The 24,683-nt window shown below is 45.9% G+C and overlaps 1 protein-coding gene across 2 annotated transcripts in view; it reads right to left on the reverse strand.

The window, feature by feature from the left end:
- LOC144786124 (acyl-coenzyme A synthetase ACSM3, mitochondrial-like) overlaps nt 1–24,683 on the reverse strand; it is a 413,227-nt gene that overhangs the window by 293,099 nt on the left and 95,445 nt on the right. For both annotated transcript variants that reach the window (XM_078665090.1, XM_078665091.1), the window contains exon 2: nt 18,189–18,459. In XM_078665090.1, the coding sequence (XP_078521216.1) occupies nt 18,189–18,422 (234 nt within the window). In that variant the 5' untranslated portion in view covers nt 18,423–18,459. The remainder of the gene's footprint in view (nt 1–18,188; nt 18,460–24,683) is intronic.

Consider the following 24,683-nt stretch of genomic DNA (forward strand, 5'->3'; position numbering starts at 1 on the left):
CTTTCTCCCTTTTGAATAACGAACTGTATATCACGATATCTGTGCATGACGAATGTTCTAATTATCAATAAAAGAAAATTACAAAAACAAAATATATATATACTCCCACTTGGTTTTAGACCCCACACTGGATGGAAAAATCCTTTATTATTGGCGACACAGAGAGCCGCCCACCATGCCTAATTTAAATACCGAGATTCACTCTACATTTAAGGAGCCTGCAACTTCAAGGCGCAGAGACACCCATTGGAGTAAGCCTGTGTGATTATTTGTAGACCTCCATAGCGTATTTACGCTGTTAGTATTGGTACAATTGAGTTCCAAATATTGGGGAACCATAGCCTTAAGGCTCGGTGGCGCAGGGTACGCCTGAAATCCCCTGGATTCACCTGCCTTGTCAGAAACAGAGACACGGACCCTTCGTCTGGCGTAGAAGATAGTATTTATTAGCTGCAGCTAGTACAGTTGTCTTAGAAGTCGTTGGTAAAAAACGAGGTTCAAAAGAGACTGCCACTTAACTCCGTGGCACACAGGTTTATATACGGTACAATACAATGTAAAATGCAATTGCACAAGAGCATGAGACATGGGCAAACGTTCTAAACAATACTTTAAGACTTAAGCAACTCAAGTTTCCTGGTTGTATTTGTTACTCGACCCCTTGAGTAAATTACAAATTAATCCACACAATTCAATTTACGAGTAGAGAAAACACAGCTGCATGTTGTAGAAGGACAGTTGTGAAACAGGAGAATCCATGAGACGTGTTGCAAGGGACAGCAGATAAGATAACATGGAGGAAAGAATGGTGCGAACCAACAAATAGTCCGGACGGGGATTAATCAGCTCAGACAGGAATTAGTGTACTCAACCAGACCCTGACACTTGTTAGTAAACATGGGCAAAGAAGCCACCTGACACGTAAATGCAGAAACGACAAAAACATTGCGTTCGCCGCGCTGCCTGAGTGAGGGCATCAAAAATGGCGGCAACTACAAGATGGAGGCTGAGCACGAACAAATCTGTAATTACAGAACCTCAGACCCTCCTTTTGCCATTACTCAGGCAAAAACAAACCAACTCATACTAATCTGAGTCGGAATCAGCATCGATGTTCATAAAATCCTTAAGCTGCTGCTGTACCATCATCCTAATATTCTCTGTTCTCTGAGTTGCAGGACGTGGAACGCATAAAGTAGCCAGCAGGCCACAAACTGCGGGACCACATTGAACACACAGACAACAAGAGAATATGATGGCCTAAATTGCTCCAAGAAACGTTAAAATCTTCCATCCCCAAGTTGACAATATTCCCCAAAACCATCCCATAAAGGACCAATCCCCTTCGTCTTGATGAATCGACTCGGAGATGGTATGCAATTTGGAAATGGCTTGGTATACTGCCGGAGCATCGTCTGGGATATGAATGCAGCAGCTAGATCCGATCAATCTACAGACGCCTCCTCGGTCTGCTAGGATCATGTCTAGCGCAATTCGATTTTGCAGCGTCATAAGACGGTCAGCCTGAAGCTCTACTGTAATGTTACCTATTGCACCTGCAGTAACATTAATAGTGGTCTCAACCACACGCGTCAATTGCCTGATGTTTCTGCTGTTGACCATCGGGCCCCAAAAGGGAAGGAATCCTTTAAGGAAGTCTCCTCCCTCTTGTTCTGCCGTGTCCTTGGCATCCAATATACCTCGGCTGTATCTAACTTTGTGGTGGTCTGACGGAGCTGTATATGTAGGGGGGAGAAGGAAAGCTATATAACAGGTCCCAGAAAAGTTGGAAGGGAGCTATGTGTAAGCTCTATCTTTACAGACAAAATCGGTTCCTTGAGACGGAACCAACGGAGGGAAATCAGGGGACGAAAAAATGTAGGTGTGCAAACAACTCTGCTTGATGTCAAATTTCTTACTGTTGACTTGGAGACAAAAATTACCTTGATGGGGTACAGTCCATACAGGAGAAGACCCACCCTTTCTTGTTTTGTCGCCAAGGCTAAAAACATAGTGGTTAACATTCCATCCTTCATAAGCTTTCTTCTCATCTAACGGAATCTTGCTCTTCTCTACGATCTTAGCCATCGTCACTATACCTTTTATCAAAGAGCTGTGACTGAAATCCAATCCATTCCCAGAAGTTTTTACAGGGCTTCGAGGTCTGTTGTGGTATGCGGCTGAAAACATAGTGAGGTAAGCCCAAGCTGAACCTTCATATGAGAAGGGAAGAACCAAATATGGCATCCCCTTTCTTGTATTGTGTGGCATAAGACCGCACACCCAACAGTCAGTCATATTAATAGCCAACTGGTGTTGGTGCAGCAATTGGATAAACGTATTATTCATATATTCAGCTCTCCTTATCTGTTCATGAGGGAGTGGAGCATGCATTTTATGTGAAAAGACAGAAAGACGAGAGGGCAAAGAAGTTGTAGAGTTAGCCACATTTCGCGGGTGTAGAACATGTACAATCCACCATATGCAAGCTAATAAAATACAAAAAAACACGAAAATACACAAAGTTACGCCAAATCGACTACGCAATAATTTACAATATTTCAATCTCATTTCCTGCTTCCTATTTTCCCTACCTATGGTTGTGGTACCATCCATCTTTATAAAAAAAAATGTCGCTCACGGCAATCTTCCTCAATCACTCAGCTACGTACTTCTGTATATCCTGAGGCACTAGCCACTTTCTAAAATAACAAAAAACCAGGTTACAGTCTGAGTCTCCAACCGTGACCCTGCGGCGGAGACAGATGGTACATCTACTACTAAATATCACTCCCAAAAAAAAAATTCTCTGATCAGTAAGAAAAAAGTGTTCAAAGTGTTCAGTTCCTTTGGCCAGCTCTCGGCCTCAGGTTGTAGCGGGTTTTTCTCGGCACCGTCTGGTCCTTAAACAGAGTTTTTGGATTCGTAGTGTCTATTCGAAGATGCGCAGGCACAGCGGCTAGAAGAATATCGTCATCTGCTTTCTCAGACTGAGTTCCATAAATTTGGGCATAACTGAAAGGCACAAAACAAGGAACCGCTACAGTCTCTGATTCCCTTACACCACTGCGAATCCACTGGTCGAAGGGTAATGGCAATGGCACCTTCTTACAGTGCACGCCATGCACCCAGTTTCGCTTGCCGGCCACCTTCACAGCTGTGCGGGTTGCGAGCAAAACTTGCGTAGGCGTGGACCAGCGAGGCTCCAGATTCTTAGTTTGTTGAAAACTTTTGAAGCAGACCCAGTCACCGGGCAAAATGGTGTGACCTGGGTCTGTGGAGGCCTCTGGCAAAGTACTTTGTACCTGTTGATGAATAATACTCAATTTAGTAGTAAAATCATGCAAATAATCAATTAACAGAGGATATGGTATGTCAGAGTATTTCTTGGGACGAGGGACACCCCAAATATTAGCTGGGCGTCCGAATACCACTTCATATGGGCTAAGTCCCATACGAGAGTGTACAGTAGTTCTGGTGGACAAAAGAGCTAGGGGCAAGGCATCTGGCCAAGCAAGACCCGTACTTGCTTGAATCTTAGCTAGTTTAAGCTTGAGTGTACCATTATAACACTCAACCAAACCCGCTGATTGTGGATGGTTGGCCGCATGGAACTTCTGTCTAATACCAAGACCAGAACATACTTTCTGCATAATCTGATCCACAAATTCACTTCCATTGTCACTCCAGACAATTCGCGGCAAACCAAACCTGGGGAAGAACTCTTTAAGCAACACTTTAGCAGTTTACAGAGCAGTGTTATCTTTCAAGGGGTAGGCCTCTATCCAGCGGGAAAAGGCACATACCACCACCAGAACATACTTAAGGTTGTTGCATCGATCCATATGAATGTAATCGATCTGCAACACCTCAAAAGGATATGACGGGGGAGCAAAATGACCTGCCGGAGTTGGGGTACCCTTTCCTGGGTTATGCATTATACAAACAATACAATGCTTAACCACATTCTCTGCACATTTCGGAATTCCTTCATTGCCACACAGGAGCCAAAAGTTTACAAATGCCTTTCGCACTAATGTGAGCTGGACCATGAGCCATAGTCACAACCGGCAGCACATAAGCGTCTGGTAATAACCCTCGCTGATGTTCCGACAATTCTGTCCAACAACCCGTCGAGTCTAACATTCCCGTACTTTCTTTCCACGTTCTCAATTCCTTCTCAGTAGCCTCTCCCTGAATCGTTTTCACGCTCTCAATCGTGTCTTCACACATTCCAATTTCCCAAACCCAGTTTGCAGGACCTGCCACATACATTCGACTAGCGGTGTCTCTAGCTGTAGTTCTTGATACCTTATCTGCAAATGCATTTCCACAGCCCACATCTTCTGTGACTTTCTTATGTGCACTGTACTTTATGGTCGCTATTTGTGCAGGTAAGGTAAGTGACTCAAGAAGATCAGTCACTAACTGACCATGCTGGATCTTAGTCCCATGTTAGGTAAAGAATCCTCTCTCCCTCCATAACTTACCAAAACTATGTGCAACGCCAAAAGCATACTGACTATCTGTGTACACATTCACTCTCTTTCCCTTCGACAACACACACGCTCTAGTCAAGGCTATCAATTCAGCTGCTTGGGCTGAATTATATCCAATACGTGCCGTCTCAACGATTGTGCATAACGTGGTAACAGCGTAAGCAAAAGTAGTCTCCCCGTTTGGAAGCTTGAAACAAGAACCGTCCACCCATAGGATCCCATCCAGGTCCTTGAGCGGAGTGTCCTTTAAATCAATCCTACCCTTAGTTTCTACTTCTGTTCGAAGGAAACAATCATGTTTCTCCTGAGCATCTTTCTCCTCTGGGAGTGGCAACAGTGTAGCTGGATTTAACGTATTACATCTTTTGATATGTACATGACTCGCTAGAAGTGTCAGCTCGTATCCAGACAAACGAGCACTCGTAAGGTGCTGTGTTCTTGTCCTATTCAACAGGGTATCCACTGCATGTGGAACCATAACAATGAGTGTGTTATCCAACACTAATCCGGCAGACTGTCTAATAGAAATCGCCGCAGCTGCCGTAGCTCTGGGACAACAGGGCAAAGCTTTAGCAACTGGGTCTAATGTAGCGGCGAAATAGGCACATGGCCTCGGCTTATCTCCAAATTGCTGTGTCAAAACTGACAATGCGCGACCCTCTCTCTCGTGAACGTACAGTGTAAAAGACTTGCTATAATCTGGGGTACCCAACACTGGAGCAGAACACAGAGCAGTACGTAGGTCATCAAAGCTTTTCAGACATTCATCCGTCCAAGGGAGCGGATGTGGCGTATCTTTCAATGTTAGTACCAACAGTGGTTTAGCCAAAAGTGAAAAACTGGGAATCCATTGTCTACAGTAGGAGGTGATGCCCAGAAAGGCACGCACTTCTCTCTGCGTGACGGGTACAGACAACTGTGAAATAGCATGAATGCGTTCTGGGGTCAATCGCCTTCCCTCCTTCGACAAGAGATGACCTAAATAGGTAACCTCTTGGGGGGCATATTGCAGCTTAGAGGGAGACACCTTATGATGTAGAGCAGACAAATGATGCAACAACGCAACAGTCACATTCTTACACACATCTTCCGTATCAGCAGCCACCAGTAAATCATCCACATACTGAATAAGCGTAGCACCTGGAGGCAAAGAGAAAGCATCAAGTTGTGACTTAAGAGCCTTGCTATAGATAGAGGGACTTTCGCAATAGCCTGGAGGTGTTCTTTTAAATCTAAAACTTCGGCCACCCAAAGAAAAACCAAAGATGTCCCTACTTTCTTCAGCAATAGGAATGCTGAAGAAAGCGTTCTTAAGGTCTATGACTGAAAACCAAGTTGCCGAAGCAGGAATCATCGTCAACAAAGCTGTAATGTCCGTAACAACAGGAAACTGTGGCACAACAATTTTGTTGACCTCTCTAAGGTCAATAACAAAATCGATAGACAGGAGGCTGTGAAGGATGCGTTCTCCTAAAGATCGGAAGAACAGGGCTGTTACAAACATTGCCTCTCGTTTCTTCAACCACACCTTTCTGAATAAAATCATCGACAATGGCCAAAAGTGCTCTCTCTCCATAGTAGAGATACGGTATTGGGGAATGCGTGGCATTTTCACGTTCTCTTTAACTGTGACAACATACGGTGGGATCGCAAGACAACCCACGTCATTCGGGCATGTAGCCCAAAGACTTTCAGGAAGAGAAAGCAATTCAGGTGGGAACTGGTCTCGAGACAAATACATGGAAGACGTCAACTTCTTCCCCAACGTAAGATACACACCAGAGGGGAACAATACAATGTTGCATGTAGTCTTTTCAATAAATCCAGACCCAGCAGGTTCTCACCGCACCCAGTTGTCAGAATAAGTGGAGCATTCAAATCATAGGGACCAATCGAAACGGGCAAGGGACAAGAAACCGGATTACGGACTGGGGCGCCAGAAAATCCTACAGAAGTATTTATTAAGCCAGACAAAGGTGCCCCAGGGAGTTTAGTATGCATAATAGAACTTCTCATCCCACCAGTATCCAAAAGAAACGGTTCTGAAACACCCATAGTATTGATAGTGACATATGGCCCATTTTGATCTACTGGAATCGACACAACTCCCTCACTTCGTCCATGGCTGTCCTATTCAATCTGAAAATCGTCAGTCCTTTTTTCACAATAATCGTCATTATAATACTGCGTAGACTGAACTCTCTGCTGATCAAAGTAATTCGTAGTAGATGGAGGAAAAGAACGCTGCTCCTGAGAGGACACACCTCATCTTCTACCTCTAGATCCTGTCTGGAAGGTACCACGACCCCGTGGAGCAGACATCCCATTATTACGCTGTAATAAAACCGGACAACTATTCTTGAAATGTCCCTCTTCCCTACAATACGCACATTGATTAGGACCCAACGAAGGACGTGGTGCGAAATACTCAGGTTTCTGGAGCACTTTCTGAAACTGTGGGGGTTGAGAAAACTGAGGCTGTGCAGAACGCGGAGGATAAGCTTGCTGTAAAAGAACCTTCGTTTTCAAATCTTTATTTTTCTTTTCTTGTTTCTCCTTCTCCTCCTTATCTCTATTCTCATAATACTGTGCGGTAGCCAGTATTTTAGCAGGGGAAGAGACAGCCCATGCACTTTCAGAACTCTTTAGTTTATTCGACAATTCGGGAAGCAAGTTGTATACAAACTTATCCACAAACAACCGCTGACCACCCTCTACACTCAGATCCTGACCACTATGATCAATAAACATCTCTTCGAAACGAGTGAAGAAATCCGAGACGCTTTTGTCTTTCTTTTGCTTGCATGCAGCCTGCTTATCCCAATTAACTCATAGTTTTCATCAATTCTATTATTCTGCCAGGTAGGGCCGTAATCAGATCCTCAGGCTTCGCACCACCCACTTGATTTGTGTCAGCGGCTCTAATAGCAGCCCAATCACCACCTAATTCACCAACATGATTCTCCCTACGAATCCGTGCCCATAAAGGTTGCGGAACAACATTTCCAAATAACATATCAATATCGGCCAAATTCATAATACAGGCCTCAACTGTTTGAGACAATTCCTTGTAATATCCAGCTGGATTTTTACGAGGGTCCGGAAGAGTTTGTTTAAGCGCCAATACTTCAGACCTTTTCCAGGGTTCGTGAACCCATATACGCTGGAAATGAGCAGGGACAGCAGGTGGACCAATCACCGCTTCCCTCCATACGGGAGGAACTTCACGCATCGGATAATTCTTAATGCCTTTGTTCTCGGCAGGATCAGTCTCGGTAAGGGACAAGGACAAAAACATGGTTCGGAACGCAACAAGTGTATTCACCGCCTCTTCAACTCGTTGTCCTACAACAAAACCTTTATCAAAATCAGCTTGTAATTTCAGTAAATCCGAAGGAACTGTATTCAACTCCATATCTTCACAACGTTTGATGAGAGTCTGACACATGAAATTAAAAACATATCTTTGTGTGGGCTCTGCCCATTGATGAAAGGAACTCATAATGTCCCCAGTACTATATTCTGGTCCATTCTCAATCCATTTACGAGCTAGGGAACCCAAAACCACTTTCTCATCCGTGAGAGGAAGTTGACAACGAGATTGTCGTCTAGAGAAAGCTGGAGACAAGTTCAAAGACCCAAGAAGAGGAGAAAAGAAATTTGAAACAGCGTCTGCTAGTCTCCGGTGTGAGGTAGGGGAATCCCTTGAGAGAACAGGAGTCCTTACAGATATAGAAGGCAACGGGGACTGGAACGTAGCCGACTGAGGAACAAGAGCGGGGGATTGGAGAGGAAGTAGGGGCTGAATTACAGGCTGTAAAGACAGAGCAGAGGCAGGCAAGGAAGCATTAATAGGCTGAGCCGGTTGCTGAATAATCGGCAATTGAGCAACCATTGGTTGAGCAATAGGAGGGGGTAACAGAGGTGCATTAGGATTTTGGGCATAGGGCGGAGGTGAATTCAATAAACAAGACATTAGGGAATCTTCTTCCAATTCCTTACTTTTAGCTGACGAGGAAGTAGGCAGCATCGGATAGCATCCATCTATCGCCATTCGATGTTGTCTCTCTAGTATCTCATTCGCACCGTCTACTTCATTATTTTTAAACTGCTGAGCAGCCTCTATAATTGACATGTTTTGCGCTTTCTTATCCTTTTTTGCTTGTTTAATTTCCTTCTGTTTGGCTTCCTTACGCCAAAGGCGAAAAGAGTCAAATATTGCCGGCCGGGCTTTTCTTCGAAACAGAATCGTTTCCAAATTATCTACTATTTTAGGATCAAAACTACCATTTTGGGGCCAACTCAAAACTCCACTATTTTTCGTGTATCGGACCCATGTCTCGTTAAAGGTAATGGGACCAATACCATGTTTCGAATAGAGCTCATAAGTGGGAGTCCCAACCAGAGGGATCGGACATGAATCCTCCAACTGGGAATCCCTCGTACAACCTAAGCAACAAATTCTTTTGAATTTACTCAGTCCAGGCATCGTTACTTCTCTAGACTGCTTACAAACAACAAGGGGTGTAAATCAATGAAACAGTACAAACGTACTAACCCCTTGGCTTTGGGTATTGCAGTACCTGAATAAAAAGACCCAAGAACCAAAATAGAACAAAGTTTTGTGGGAGCGACCCACCAAATACTTAACTAAGGATCGTCCTACACCAGCGAAGGTCCGACTACCGTCTCGCTTTACCAAACATCATCAGAAGGGTCCAAGGCAGGGCGACAGTCAAGGCAGCAGCCGTCCGCAGCCGTCGGAGAGGAGTAGCCGTGCCGTCAAAGACCTTCGGTCCACTTCCAACATACAGGGGTTGATCACGTGGTGCGCTTCCTCCAGAATTTTTCTGCGGGGCTCCTCACGACCCTCGGGCTCAACTGCTACCGTTGAAATCGCCCCGCGTTGGGCGCCATTTGGGGAACCGTAGCCTTAAGGCTCGGTGACGCAGGGTACACCTGAAACCCCTGGATTCACCTGCCTTGTCAGAAACAGAGACACGGACCCTTCGTCTGGCGTAGAAGATAGTATTTATTAGCTGCAGCTAGTACAGTTGTCTTAGAAGTCGATGGTGAAAAACGAGGTTCAAAAGAGACTGCCACTTAACTCCGTGGCACACCGGTTTATATACGGTACAATACAATGTAAAATGCAATCGCACAAGAGCATGAGACATGGACAAACGTTCTAAACAATACTTTAAGACTTAAGCAACTCAAGTTTCCTGGTTGTATTTGTTACTCGACCCCTTGAGTAAATTACAAATGAATCCACACAATTCAATTTACGAGTAGAGAAAACACAGCTGCATGTTGTAGAAGGACAGTCGTGAAACAGGAGACTGCATGAGACGTGTTGCAAGGGACAGCAGATAAGATAACATGGAGGAAAGAATGGTGCGAACCAACAAATAGTCCGGACGGGGAATAATCAGCTCAGACAGGAATTAGTGTACTCAGCCAGACCCTGACACTTGTTACTAAACATGGGCAAAGAAGCCACCTGATACGTAAATGCAGAAACGACAAAAACATCGCGTTCACAGCGCTGCCTGAGTGAGGGCAACAAAAATGGCGGCAACTACAAGATGGAGGCTGAGCACGAACGAATCTATAATTACAGAACCTCAATATACATGCTCCCTTTCTCTATACAGTGCACGCCTAGACTGTACATTAATCGTGCCTTTCGAAACCTTATACGTGGAACTTTCCTGCTGTGCCAAATCGAATCTTGCCAGCTCACCTCTACCCTCACATGGGGTAAGTTTTTCACCAGTGTGCATCACCAAAGTACAGTCATGTATAGAATTTAACCTTATATTTAGGAGTTTAATAGCACATTTCATTCTCTCACATGTACAGCGCCCGGCTGGGTCCCATGTGAGTATTACTTTCTTCACTACACTCACGGTGCCACACCTTCCCCATGAGGCTGCGCAAACTATCCTTCAGGTACTATACAGACTGCTTTCTCCTTTCAAAAGCATAGCTGCTGCATTACAGCCACAAACTGACATTATCCCTCCTCTTCTGGTAGGTGTCCCTACAATCTTAGGTCCTGAAGAGACCCTATATTGCACACAGGGTCGAAACGCTGTTGACAGTTTTCAAAAGCAAACCATTAAACACCAGCACTTATCATTGTATAAAGTGCGGTTCATACATTATATATATCTCCTAATGGTCATCTCTATGAAGTATAGGAAACCTTGTATATATGTCACAAATATGTCACTATTTTTTTAGTTCAGTTTTTTACTGGGACACCACTGACTAAAACTGAATGATTATTTAATTACCATGTATGTATTTTGTTTCAAAGACTATATAAATAATTGTGTGTGAAATACAAATCTTAGGTGTGTTCGAGTCCTTCTCTTTTTGACATCACATTAACCCATTGCATTGCCATTGTGCATTTATACATCAAGATTGTTTTGCCATTAGTCCATAGGAGCCATTGTTTTTTGATAATTGTTAATGAACTAAGAGGCAAGTCAGGGGTTATGTGTATCCTATAAGTGGCTAGATTTGTTTTAAATATGGAAAAAAGTTTAGTCTAATAAATCAAACGAAAGAGTTTTTTGAACAGCAGACATGCTGAACTCGCACATTTGAAGGGGCTCTCATAGGTCATAATGAAGAAAGTGGTGGCTCAATAAATTGAATTATTTGCCCATGATGACATCTTTGAAACCAGTTTATGGGTCAAGAGCATTACAAATAGGTCGAGTAGATTATTTAAGTCACTTGACCTGCAGGTCTAGTAACATTCTTATGATTTTACGAGGCCTGCACCCCAACCCACTCCAATCCATCCCACCCCAATCTCCCCATCCCAATCCAGTTCCCTCCACCCCAATCCCACTTCCTCAATCCACTCCAACCCATTCCACCCCACTCCACAGCACTCTCTGCCACTGAATCACTGAACTCTACTGAACTCTATGAAACTCTAATCCCCCACTCCACTCTACTCCAACAAATCCAATCTATGACACTCTACTCCCCGACTACCCTCCAGGACACTCCACGCCACTAACTTTTAGCTATGCTGAACAGCAGCCACATTGGTTTACAACATGCCAAAAACCCATTGCCACAGCCAATGGCTCTTGTATAAGCGACAACTATTGGCTTTGCCAATGCATGTTGATATTGTGCTCTTGCGAAAGGCCCACTAGGCTCTTGCAAGCTCCCTTTTACATACAAAATTCTTTTTTACCCTTAATATCTCAAACACTACTGAATAGATTTGCACCAAATAACGAAAAGCACAATCTGAAGCCCAAGATCCAGCTTCCTACCACATTTGGTGTAATTCCGTTCAGTAGTTTTTGCTAAACCATGTCTAAAAAAAGTCTAAGGAAAATGCATGCATATGTGTTGGGACCCCCTTTTTTCTCAGCCCCTGCTTCACGGATCACCTTAAAACTTTTCAGGAAGGAAGGGGCACCTAATTGGCTCAGGTCCCAGGGAATTTTATAAAACAGGAGGGGGGCATGGGGCCCCATCCACAGGCTCTATAAGCCCCGAGACCACCACCTCACCAGGGCTACTGAAACATTGATGGGGGGTACACCGACTCTCTAAGCCCCAGGGACCACCATCTCCCCATGCTAAAAAACACCTCTGACCACCTGACCCTGCTGACCACCACCTCCCTGGGGCCAAATACTTTCAAAACAATGAGAGAGAAACAATGGGAGAGGGGCCACGCGGTTCCCCCGTCTGGGCCATTCTTGGCCCCGGGGACCTCCATTTCCCTGGGGCAGGCCCTTGAAAATCAAAGGAGGGGGGCCGCACGGTCCCCTCCTTGGGACAGTAAAGGCTCTGGGGACCTCCACCCCCCAGGGCCGCCTCCTGCTTTGCTTTAGCTTGGCGGGAGCTCACAGCTCGAGTCATGCTAAAGCAAGCATTCTGCTTAGAGCTAGTGGGAGCTGTCAAAGTGCTCTCACCCACTGGAAGCAATGAAATGATTGCTCCTGCATGGAGGGAGCTGCTTTTTCAGCAGTTCTCTCCGTGCCGCAGGAATACCGGCTCCCGCAAGAGGCGGGAAGCCGGGTCGGACGTCAGAGGCCTCGAAGCTCCCCCAGCGGTACTGAGGAAAAAGAGCAGAAGGAAGCAAAATAAAGCACAGAAACGAGCAGAGAGAGGCAGAATGAAGGTCAGCAAGGAGCAGAAAGAGGCAGAATAAAGGTGAGACAGGAGCAGCAAGAGAAAGAATAAAGATCAGAATCAAGCAGAAAGAGGCAGAATAAAGGTCCGCAATTAGCAGAAATAGGCAGGATAAGGGTCAGCAACAAGCAGAAGGAGGCTAAATAAAGGTGTACTGTATTGGAAAAACTTCTAAATAAAAAACTTTTTTGAAATAAAAAAAAGAAACAAGCAGAAAGAGGCAGAATACATGTGAGAAATGAGCAGAAAGAGGCAAAATAAAGGTTAGCAAAGAGCAGAAAGATGCTAAATAAAGTTGAGAAATGAGAAGAAAGAGACAGGATAAAGGTCAGACAAGAGTGGATGGATCCAGAAAAAAAGGTCAGCAACGAGCAGAAAGAGGCAAAATAACGGTCAGAAATTAGCAGAAAGAGGCATAATAAAGGTGAGACATGAGCACAAAGAGGCAGAATAAAGGAGAGTAACTAGCAGAAAGAGGTAAAATAGGTCAGAAACTAGCAGAAAGAGGCAAAATAAATGTGAGTAGTGAGCAGAAAAAAGGCAGAAAATGAAAAAACAAGCAGAACTCACTCAGGCAACAATCGGGGTTCTTGGCCCCCATCGACCCTTAATAGTAATGGGGACTTCATCCCCAACCAGTAGTATGCCAAGAAGCCCCTTTGCAGAGTGGTTGAGAAAGCGGGTGAGGACCCTGATGAGATCTCAGCAATCTCGCTGTGGGGGTCTTACATGTGACAAAAACAATAGGGGTTTTTGGCCCCCAATGACCCTCAGAAGTCAAGGGGAATACATGCCCCAACCAGTCGTGCACCAGGAGGCATGTTTGCTAAGTGGTTAAGAAAGGTTGTGGGGCCTCCGACAAGGTCTCACCAATCCCGCTGTGGGGAACTTACTTGTGGCAACAATAAGGGTTATTGGCCCTCAACAACCATTAGTAGCCAAGGGAACTTCATCCTTCAACGAGTAGTGTGCCAGTAGGCCCCTTTGCAGAGTGGTTGAGAAATGGGGCAGTGCCTCCAACGAGAAATCAGAAATTCCGCTTTGGGGGACTTACTTGTGGCAGCAATAGGGGGTTTTGGCCCCCAACAGCCCTCAGCAGTCAACAGAACTTCTCCCAACCAGTGTTGTACCACAAGGCCCCTTTGCAGAGTGGTTGAGAAAGGGGGCAGGGCCTCCAACGAGGTCTCCACAATCATGCTGAGGGGAACTTACTTGTGGCAACAATAGGAGTTCTTGGCCCCCAATGACCCTCGGCAGCCAAGGGGAGCTCATCCCCCGACCAGTAGTGTGCCAGGAGGTGCGTTTGCAGAGTGGTTGAGAAAGGAGGTGTGGACACAGACGAGATCTCAGCAATCCCGCAGTGGGGGACTTACTTTTAGCAACAATGGGGGTTCTTTGCCTCCAACTACAATTAGTAGCCATGGGGAGTTCATCCTCCAGTGAGTAGTATGCCAGGAGGCGCGTTTTCAGAGTGGATGAGAAAGGGGACAGGGCCTCTGATGACGTCTCTGCAATCATGCTGTGGGGAAATTACTTGTGGCAACAACAGGGTTTCTTGGTCCCAGAACAACTCAGACAATCACACACCCACACACACATCCACTCACAGACCCAGTCAGAAACTCATGCACCCACTCATACACCCAGTGAGACACTCATGCACTCACTCACACACTCACTCACAACAGTTACAGTTAGGAAATAACTTTAAAAAACGTAGAAATTCACTGAAAAAACCAAAGGTTACAGGGACATTATAGTTAGGAAATTGAATGAAAAAACCTTCCAAAGTTGTGCATTGCGGCATACGCCCCAGCAATGCACTGCTTATGACCTCACATATTACATCACTCATCATCTACAGAACCACACCCACTCCTATACAACCCCTCACATACCCATTCAGAGACCCATACCGGTACTCACACAACCAACCACTCATCCATAGCCACTCACTCATACAGCCACTCACACACCCACTAACTCACCCATACAGCCACTCATGCACCCACTCACCAATACAACTACTCATACATCTAATCATACAGACACTTACACACCCACTCATACACCCTTATAGCTACTCACACACCCACTCAATCACCTATACAGAAAGTCACACAGCCATTCACTCTCCCATACAAGTACTTCCACACCCACACACTCACCCACATAGCACAGTGGACGAGAGTGTAATACAATGGAGTGTCGAAGAATGGAGTAAAGTGTTGTGGCGTAGAGTAGAGTCATGTTTCATAGGGTGAAGTGACACGTTGTTCAGTGTAGTGATATGTCCTAGAGCATTATTAAGTGGAGTAGACTAGCATACAGCGTTTTACAGTGGACTGGTGTACAGGGGAGTGGCATGTTGTTCAGTGTATTGGAATGGAGTGGAATAGAGTGTCTTACAGGGTAGTGGCATACTGTGGTGTAGAGTGATGTAGCGTACAGTGGAGTAGTGTAGCACTGTGGAGTATAGTGCAGTAATGTGTCAGAGTAGAGTGGCTGCAGATTTGTCAATGATTTAGCCATCTCCATATCTGACTTGATCGACTGCAGTGCTTCATCTACATGCTTGCCAAAGAGAAATTCATTGTTGAACGACATATCCAGTACTTTGGCCCAAACCTCCAGGCAATCCCTGCAGTCTCTACACCACCGCTCCCACCCTCTGCCTGAAGGCGGTCGACAAAATATCCATGGCTACATCAATCATCTCAGAAGAGGCTCTCTCTCATTCCGATAGCACCTCCATTATTTCTTTACTCTTGTCCACAGGAATAAACTCTAGCAGGGCAGAGATGACGGACCACATCTGGCTGTCATACTCACGAGGATAGCCATGGCGTTGGAAGCCCTGGTGGTGTTGGCTGCCAAAGTGGAGAACCTTTTGCCGATGTTGTCAAATCTACAACCTTCCTTGTCAGGTGGAGCTGCACATGGAGAAGGATTTTAGATCTCCTCTGAGCAGCTTGCATAATAACCGAATCAGGCAAAGGGCGACCAATCAGGCATGCAGGAGAGTATTGAGGCGCCCTGTACTTCTTGTCCAGGTTCAGTACAACCACAGGTATAGAAGCGGACGTCTTCATCAACTTCAGGCCCTCTTGCCTTAAGAAGTCAACAAAGGGAATTAATCGAGTGGAACGCTGCATTGTAGGCTTAAAGTCGTATAAGAAACACTCCATCTGCTTAGTAGGCTTTGGGAGGTCGAAGTGCGCTCCAGCAGATTGTGGAACCCGCTGATATCTGCACGCAGGGAATCGGCTAGAGGCGGAGTAGGAGAAGGTGGAGTAGGAGCCAAGTAGTTATCCCACTCATCATAGACATCCAGGTCCAACTGCAATTCCGCTTCCTCTAGCGGCTGGTCAACATCATCTTGAATTTGTGCAGGAATTTGTACAGGTGGCAGAACGGTCTAGCTTTTTGGCAATGGGGCATAGATAACGACACAAGAATGTGAGCTTCCTGAACAGGAGGAGGCTACGGAGCAGAGTTTGCCTCAGGAAACCTCTTGTCATATCATATCACAATCATAATCATTTAGCATCAACTTAAGGTCAGTGACTAATGAAACAGGGATATTAATGGAGAGCTCCTGAGCTTGTTCTTCCCAAGTAGATGGATCATCCATTTCCTCTTCTTCCTCCGAGTCGTGACACTTAATCCTGAGTTGTGAGGGACTGTATGCAGGGCCATAAGGACCATCATCTTCAGACACCTAGAAATACAGGATACGAGTAGGAGGTAACAGAGAGTTTTGAAAAATTATGTAGAAGAGGAGGAATTGGCTTCCCTCATCGACGGAGTCCTCAATGGGATCGTCTACTGTATAACTGACTGCGGCGGGTGAGCGAACTTGCTGAACCATTGACGGTGAAACCCCCATAGATGGAGACGGTCTAACTGCAGCCAATGATAGTGACACTACCACTGCCATCGTTGAGAAAGCCGTCGTAGTCTTGACCGTCGGCATAGTCGCAGTCGCAGTTGCTGATGAAACCATCGACGGAGCGCTAGCTGCATTGAAGATGGAGGCTGTAGTTGGTGATTTCTTCATCGACTGGACCGTCAACAAGCGGGTTTTCTCATCTGAGAATTCCCTGGAAGGAGTATGATGCATCGACGGTGGAGCAGAACCAGACCTGTGGTTCCTCTACCTTCTCTTTACTCTGAGACCTGGATTTTTTTAGGGTCTATAAGCGAAGAGGAAGACCCATCTTCCTTTTTTTTCTGGAGGTGGTAAGGGGCTTCTCCTCAGCCTCCATGTCAGAGCCTTTTGCCACTTTCTTCCTTTGCAACCAGAGAAGCAGCCTTCCCTCACGGTCTTTGAGAGTTTTTGTGGAGAAAGTACAACAGTACTTGCATTCTTTGGGCTTGTGGTCTGGATAAAGGCCATAAAGACACTCCTTATGTGGGTCCTCAAAATATAGTCTGGACTTTTCACAAGTCTTACACAGCCTCAACAACCCTTTTTCAGACTGCAACATAATGAAGGAAAAACAGGTACTCACGAGTTTGGACTGGACAAGATTGAAGTGAAGAAATTAACTGCTAGCTGGAAGATCAAAAGAGTAACAGTAGAAACACTGTGACTGAGCAGAGCTCAGGGAGACTCCATAACACACGACGTGCTGTAAAAAAATCTGAGGTATGGTAGCCCTGCAGGGGAAGGACACTCTATGGTCTACGCTCTGATTGGTTGGAGTTTGAATGTTTTAAAACAAGGATAATAGGTTGCTAAACGCAAGTGAATTCCTATGGGCATTTGAATGTTGACTTTTAACACTGCTATTTTACTGTTACCGTGGGACTCCCACCGTGATGATGGGAAAGATCAAGCAAGTAAATCTATGAAAGATACAATACTTGAGAATTCAATTTTTTGGCAGACAAGTTAGCTCTTTCCCATTTACGAGATACAATTATCTCCTGTCTTTACAAGACTTTGGTGATAAGCTCCACAGATACATTCCCCGCTTTAATGACAGCACGGAAGAAAGACTGAGGTCTCCTCGAGTACACAAAATGGCAAAGAGAACTTGTGACTTCCAATGAAATCTATATGCTTTAAACTCACACTTTGTTCCATTATCTCCAGAGCACTTACCTTACCATACACGCTATTACACTCTCAGAGGGATTCCTTCCCCACTTACCTAAAATGTCAGACAGACGAAAGAGAATTTTTGCACACTATATGGGATTGCAGAATTATCCGGGCATTCTTGGGGAAAGACCTTAAGACTGTTGACAGTGGCGAAGAGTACATTAGTCCAGTTCCCTCAGATATAATTCTTAAACATACTTGGTGGGTTTTACATTAATACATGCACACGTCTGTGGTATTGGATATTGCATTAGCAAAACAAGGCAGAACACATCTATGGTGAGGTACAGAGCAAGGCAAAGTAGGAAGCAGATTTCTTTAAAACTAATCTATGAGGTACACTCAAATATACAACTTATGATGGTCTGACGACTTTTTAACGTTACACAAAACCTTACCTTTTCCATTCGTGCCCAGTTGTCCAGTACATCACTAGCAAAATTAAAGTACTCTGGTACTTCTGGTTTGTAGTTTTGTTTGATGGATTCATAATCGGAAAAATTTTGGGAGACACAAGCTTTGTAATTTGTGTGGAATGATCTCCAAGTCGTCACAGCGGTCTGTTTTCGCATCAGATGCTTGAATGTGTTCAAAACCTTTAGGCCAGCTAGAAACATTTTGTGACACTGCATGGCACCGTCCTCAGAAAACTCCTGGATACAGTGTCACCTACAAACAAACCAAGGCGGTGATTAGATCAATAAAAAAATAAAACACATTAAGCATTCATTGTGCGCTTGTTGTCCTCATCAGGTCATGTCATTGATATAGGCAATTGTTTTACATCATGATTACTGACGCTTCATTTGGTGTGGCATAAACAAATATTTGACCAAGGGGCAGATGTAGGAAGGCAAATACCGGTCGGTTACGGACGATTTCGGCCGTTACCGACCGGTATTTGGAGTTTGGGATGTAGGGGCATGTTAAAATACAGATTGGGTAATTTTACCGAATCGGTATAATTACCGAATCTGTATTTTGACATGTAGGTAGCACTGTAATCAGTGCTACAGGGGTTTAAGAATTCTTAATTTACCACCAACTAGAAGTTGGTGGTAAATAATGAAAACCCTTTAAAAAGCATTTCTTTAGCTTTTTAAACAGTGCCATGTTGCAGACATAGCACCCATGCACAATTGAGGGGTGCAACAGGGTGTCAAAGTGACACCCTGACACCCTTCAATGTTTCCCCCAATTACCGAATCGGTATTTACCGATTCGGTAATTGACATTCATTCCTATGGGCCTTGGTAATTAGGGGCCATATGTAGGTAAATTGCCAATACCGAATCCTTCATACCGAATCATACCGAATCGGTATTAAGAATGAGGTAAACGTGATGTAGGTAAAAATTCGTTAAACATTACCGATTCGTAGCAAATCGGTATTAAATACCGATTGTGAACTGATCGGTAATAAAAATACATACCGAAAGGCTATTACCGAATCGGTGTTACCGAATCCACACCCAAATCGGAATTACCGATTCGGTAATTCAAAAAATAGCGTTTTGGTGAATCAGCCAATCCTGATACACCCATTTACTTCCCAAACAGGAAGTTGCCACACCCAGCCAGGTGCACAGGGCCTGGAGCTCACTGTGAGGCAGGCAGGCAGGCAGGAGAGCTGAGGAGCCAGCAGCAACACAGCCAAGAAAATCAAAAGAAAAACCACTGAACAAGCATTGAAATGGCAAGCCAGGACAAGGAGAAGGAGGCAGGTGAAAGAAAAAGAAAACTCAAGTTCAGCGACAAGGAGCTTGAGATCCTGATCGAGGATGTCACCCAAGAGTACCACAAGCTGTTTGGAGCCCAGTCCCAACAAGTGCCAGACGCACAGAAGAGGCAAATATGGAGTGGCATTCGGGACAAGATCAATGCCATAGGTGTGACCCTGCGCACCATAGAGGACATCAGAAAGAGGTGGTACGACCTCAGAAAAACAGCAAAACAGAGGATGGCAGAGAGACATAGGCTGGCAGGGAAAACTGGAGGAGGAAAAAATCGAGCCCCAGTACCAACACCACTGGAACAGATGGTAGAGTCCACCATCCAGCGGGAGAGTGTGAGTGGCATAGGAGACGCAGACAGCTCCGCCAGAGCAGCTAGAAAACAAGGTAAGAAGCATGCCCAGCATGCTGCCCTACCCCCTCCCCAACCCCAACCCCCATAGTGGTAAATGTGCTCCCACTCCACACCATGTCTTACTGCTTACCTGCAATGCATTCTGGGTGATGTAGTCAGTGTGAAAACATGATCAGGACTGTCAGGGCAGCTAACACAATAGCATGGTAATAGAATTGGATAGGTCAGGATAACCACTGTGCACTGTTGGCATGTACTTTAATGCAATGGCATTGCAGACAGAGCATTGAGAATATTTACATTTGTGTCATTTCAGGCGAGTCATCTCGCAGTGCAGCTGAGGGCAGCAGAGGCAGGTCAGCCAGGCCAGAGGGGAGTGAACAGGATGAAGACAGCATGCCTGCAGGGAACACCAGCTCTGCGCCATCGCAGCCAGCCAATCCTCCACCACAGCCATCACCACAGCGCCAGGGAGGTCCGCAATCCCCTCTCACTCAGTCACCACTGCGACGTTCACCAACACCACCACCACCACCACCACTACCACAGTCAGGCAGGAGGCATGCCGTGAACACCCTCCAGCAGATGGAGGCGTCGGAGGAGGAGGGCAGCCAGCGCGCACAAAGTCCTATCGTAGAGAGATCCAACAGGGAGCGGGCTGGTTCTGCATCCGAGGGTGCGAACATCTCATCACGACGCCGCAGGGCAAGGCCAGACAGTCCAGTGGCATTTGAGCAGGGTGACAGTGTGTTTGCTGGACTGGAAGGCAACATGCTGAAGGTCCAGCGCATGCAATGGAGGGAGATGAAGTCGTTACACAGGGAGGTGGCAAACATTAACAGACATATGCACAAGATGGAGAAGGGTATCAGTGCCATGGGGGAGAATATGTCTGCAGGGATGGAGAGGGTAGCAACCTCGGTGGACAACCTCTGCAGCCAGCTGGAGCAGGACCGTGTTGGCATGCGCCGGGAGAGACAGAGACTCCAGGACTATACCAAGTCGGTGAACCGGCTGGCCACTACGACATCACTGATGTGTCGCCGGTCCATCGCCATGCAGGAGGAGATGGCGCATTGCAGCAGGGATGTGGCCAGGGGGATGGTGTCCATGACCTCAGTGCTAGAGCTCATGCAGAATGCTACGGCCTCAAATATGGAAGGGGGGGGGGACAGTGAGGAGGCTACCAGCCGTGGGAGCATTACACCCTCACCCACCGAGTGCAGGAGGCGTAGTGGACGTAATGTCCCAGCACAGGAACGGTCCAACTCACAAGTCTGTGTCGATGGGGAACATGCACCTGCAGCACGGGGACGCAAGAAGTGAAGGACACTGGCTGTCCACATGCATGTGATGGGTGATGTAACCCATGTCCAATTGGACAATGCTCACAATGCTGGAGGTGTGCCAAATAAACACCTCTACATGTAATTTGAAATGCCTCAGTGTCGTTACTCACTCAGAAATAGTGTGATGTAATCTCTGCCCGTCTATGTCTCCCATCATGTTCAATAGCAGCACCAGCCGCGCTGGGCTCTGGCTGAGGGTTGTCCTCGTCCTCGTCCTCTGACTCAGTTAGTTCCACTGCTGTTCCTTTTTTAGTGGCCAGATTGTGTAGCATTGCACACGTAGCAATGATCTTGCAACATGTGATGGGGCTGTACAGACGCGCACCTCCTGTTTGTGGAGGCAACGGAATCTGCTTTTGAGCAAACCAAAAGTGCGCTCCACCACGTTGTGTGTGCTCCTATGTGCCACATTGTATCTCCTCTCCCTTCGGGTGGTTGGGTTCAGATATGGTGTGAGGATATACGGCCGGAGGGCATATGCGCTGTCACCTATGATGAGAAGTAAGTGGCATTGATTGGTGTGACCAACAGCTTGTGCCAGGGTGTACATCAGGGTGTGTGACATTTACTTACCAAGTATGTATCCGTCGGCAAATTCACCAGCAAGCAGACGTGTATGTATGCCACTGTTCCTGAAGATGTAAGCATCGTGGGTACTCCCGGGGTATTTTGCCACGATGTCTGTTATTATGTGTTTGGCATTGCAGATCACCTGCACATTGATTGAGTGGGTGGATTTGCGGTTCCTGTAAATGTATTCACTTGCTGCAGGTGGGCAGATGGGAATGTGGGTCCCATCGATGCAGCCGATCACGTGGGGGAAGTGGGCAAGTTGATAGAACTCCAGCTTGGTTCTCTGCAGCTCCGCCTGCGTACTGGGGAAGGATATGTAATGTTCCATTCTGTCCATCATGGCGTCTAGGAAGGTGTTGAAGAACCGGGATAGGCAGCTCTGTGATACTCCACCCACTGCTGCTATCACACCCTGGAAACTTCCTGATGCAAGGAGGTGCAGGCAGCAGAGTACCTGGACATGTGTGGGGATTGCGTGGGCCCTTGGCGTCTGATGCTCCAGATAGGGTCTTAGGTCCCGTATTAGCTCCAGGATGGTTTGTGGGTGCAATCTGTATCTCTCGTGTATTTCTGCGTCTGTCAACTGGAACAGAGTGATGCGTACTCTGTACACCTGCTCCTCACGTCTCCAGATCCTCATTCCTGCTGCTCTCAGGCGTAGCCGCCTTGCTATGAGATAGAGGCCTGCAATTTTGTTCACACTGATGCATTTTGGGTCTGTTTATATAGACTCCTCCTGATTACCACATGCTCCTGAAACGTGGTAATTAACGAATCGTTATTACCGATTTTGGCCAAAATCGGTATTACCGGCGTTGGCTACATAGCATATTTGGGGTTTTTACCGATTCGTTTATACCGATTCGGTATTCATTGTTTCGGTAATTCCAAGTCGGTAACTTATGGTTTTTACTGATTCGTTATTATCGAATCTATTCGGTATTACCTACATCTCACATGGCTAAATTTTTGTCGGTAACACCGAAAATGACCCTTTTTCGGTGTTACCGATCGGTATTTGGCCACCTACATATGGCCCTTAATCTGTAATATTACCTACATCCCGATTGCCAGTTCTTAAATACCGAATCGGTATGATTCGGTATTTAAGAATCGGTAATCTGGGATTACCTACATCTGGCCCCACATTCATTGATCATGTTATGCTCACACAAGTTCGAATCAGGTGCTCATAAAAATAATTTGCAAAGGTTCACTTTCAATCATGATTCCGGAATTTAGAACCGGTGGAATTTCAGTCTAACAAACTGTTATGGCAAATGGAAAAACTGCCTTATGGTGGGTATGCTTTGACAGGCCCACGCCCAGAAACTTTAATGATTGTAAGTATTCGCGTTCCGAGAAAAGATTGTATCCTAACATGTTAATGCAAGCTAATTTACTCTTCTTAAGGGCATGTTTAAGTGTTGGCGGGGTTGAAACGCACTGGCTTACCCTTCCTTTCTTGCAACAATTATTTTCAAAATGTGCTACCTCAAGTCGGCCCTAAACAAAAAATACACATATTTAACTAATTTTTGAAACTGGAAGTGCCTCGCTTCACAATGCTTAAAGCACAGAAACACATTCTCTATTGTGGTCCCAAATCTGCTGCTTGATCTTAGAAATAAACCCACGGGGCAAAGCCTGGCACCCGACAGTGACCTTTGAACAGAGATCCGCGGACCCGCGGCGAGCAGAGTTGCCCGAACTGCTCCTTCCAGTCACCCGAGGAGAGGGACGGATGGAAGGTCTCCATGAAGAGATCTTCTCGTTTCTTTATTTATTTTATGTATTTATTTTATTTTTTATTTAATGCAATTTTATATAGCGCGAACATTACCCGAAGGTGTCAGGGCGCTTTACAAAAGAACCAGTTGCGATACATAAGGATTTAGGATTACATGAGTTAAATAAAAGATTCAAACAGAAAAAATTGCAAATGTACAAGTTGTAAAGTCACTCAAGGAAGAGAAACAAATGGATAAACTCTAAGAATCACATAGAAATGGTAGTGAGTAAAAGGTCTACTACATATACTAGTGGTTGGAGTTATCTCTATATACATATATATTTAAATAGATTTTCTCAGGATTCCATTTTCCCAGCGATTAGGCATGGACAAGTATATATCACATATTTACAGAGTGAAAAGAGAAATAAAAAGAAAAAAAGAAAAATTAAAAGACCCGGGTCGTGGGCATCGATGGAAACCATCTCATCAAGGCAAGATGCACCCAGGTCAAGACCCAAAAAACCAGGAGAGCAGAGTTCCAGTAAGTGGGGTTGGAGGGGGGACGCAGTCACAGCACCAAGGGAGGGCAGTAGAATGTCTGCCGTTTCGCAAGATGGCGGATCAAGGACAAGAGCGATAACAGGAGATGGTCCCAAAATGGCGGGGCGCACACAAGATCCAGTCCTAAAGTTACGAGGGCCAAGTCCAAAGAAAACCAGGGAGCCGAACCAACGGAGGAAGAACCAGAAGGGGAAAGGAGCCATACAGTCAAAAGGGGGGGCAGGCGATCTCCGAAGCACAGCCGTGCCGTCCGTGAGCACAGGACCTGGCCAGCGGTAGCAACAGTCTCCAATCCATTCTCCCAGGTTGAAGGGAGACCAACACAGGCTCCAGTGCAACAGTCTAGAGAACGGGACACCGCAGAATGAACCATGTCTTGCTGGCTGCTGTACTTTCTTTCATTCAAATGTGGCTGCAGGGCTGCTGCCTGCATCTGGTGTTTTCACAGCCCCGCTCCTTTGTTTTGGGGAGGGGTGTGTGTGCCCCGAGGGCCGCTCCGCCCGGGCCCTCTCTGCTGGTTCAGAATTGCAGGGGCTGCTGCAGACGGGGGAGGCCTGGGAGCGCTGCCAGGGCTCACCTTTCTCGGC

This window comes from Lissotriton helveticus, chromosome 10 (genome assembly GCF_964261635.1).
Source record: "Lissotriton helveticus chromosome 10, aLisHel1.1, whole genome shotgun sequence".
Lineage (NCBI taxonomy): Eukaryota > Metazoa > Chordata > Amphibia > Caudata > Salamandridae > Lissotriton > Lissotriton helveticus.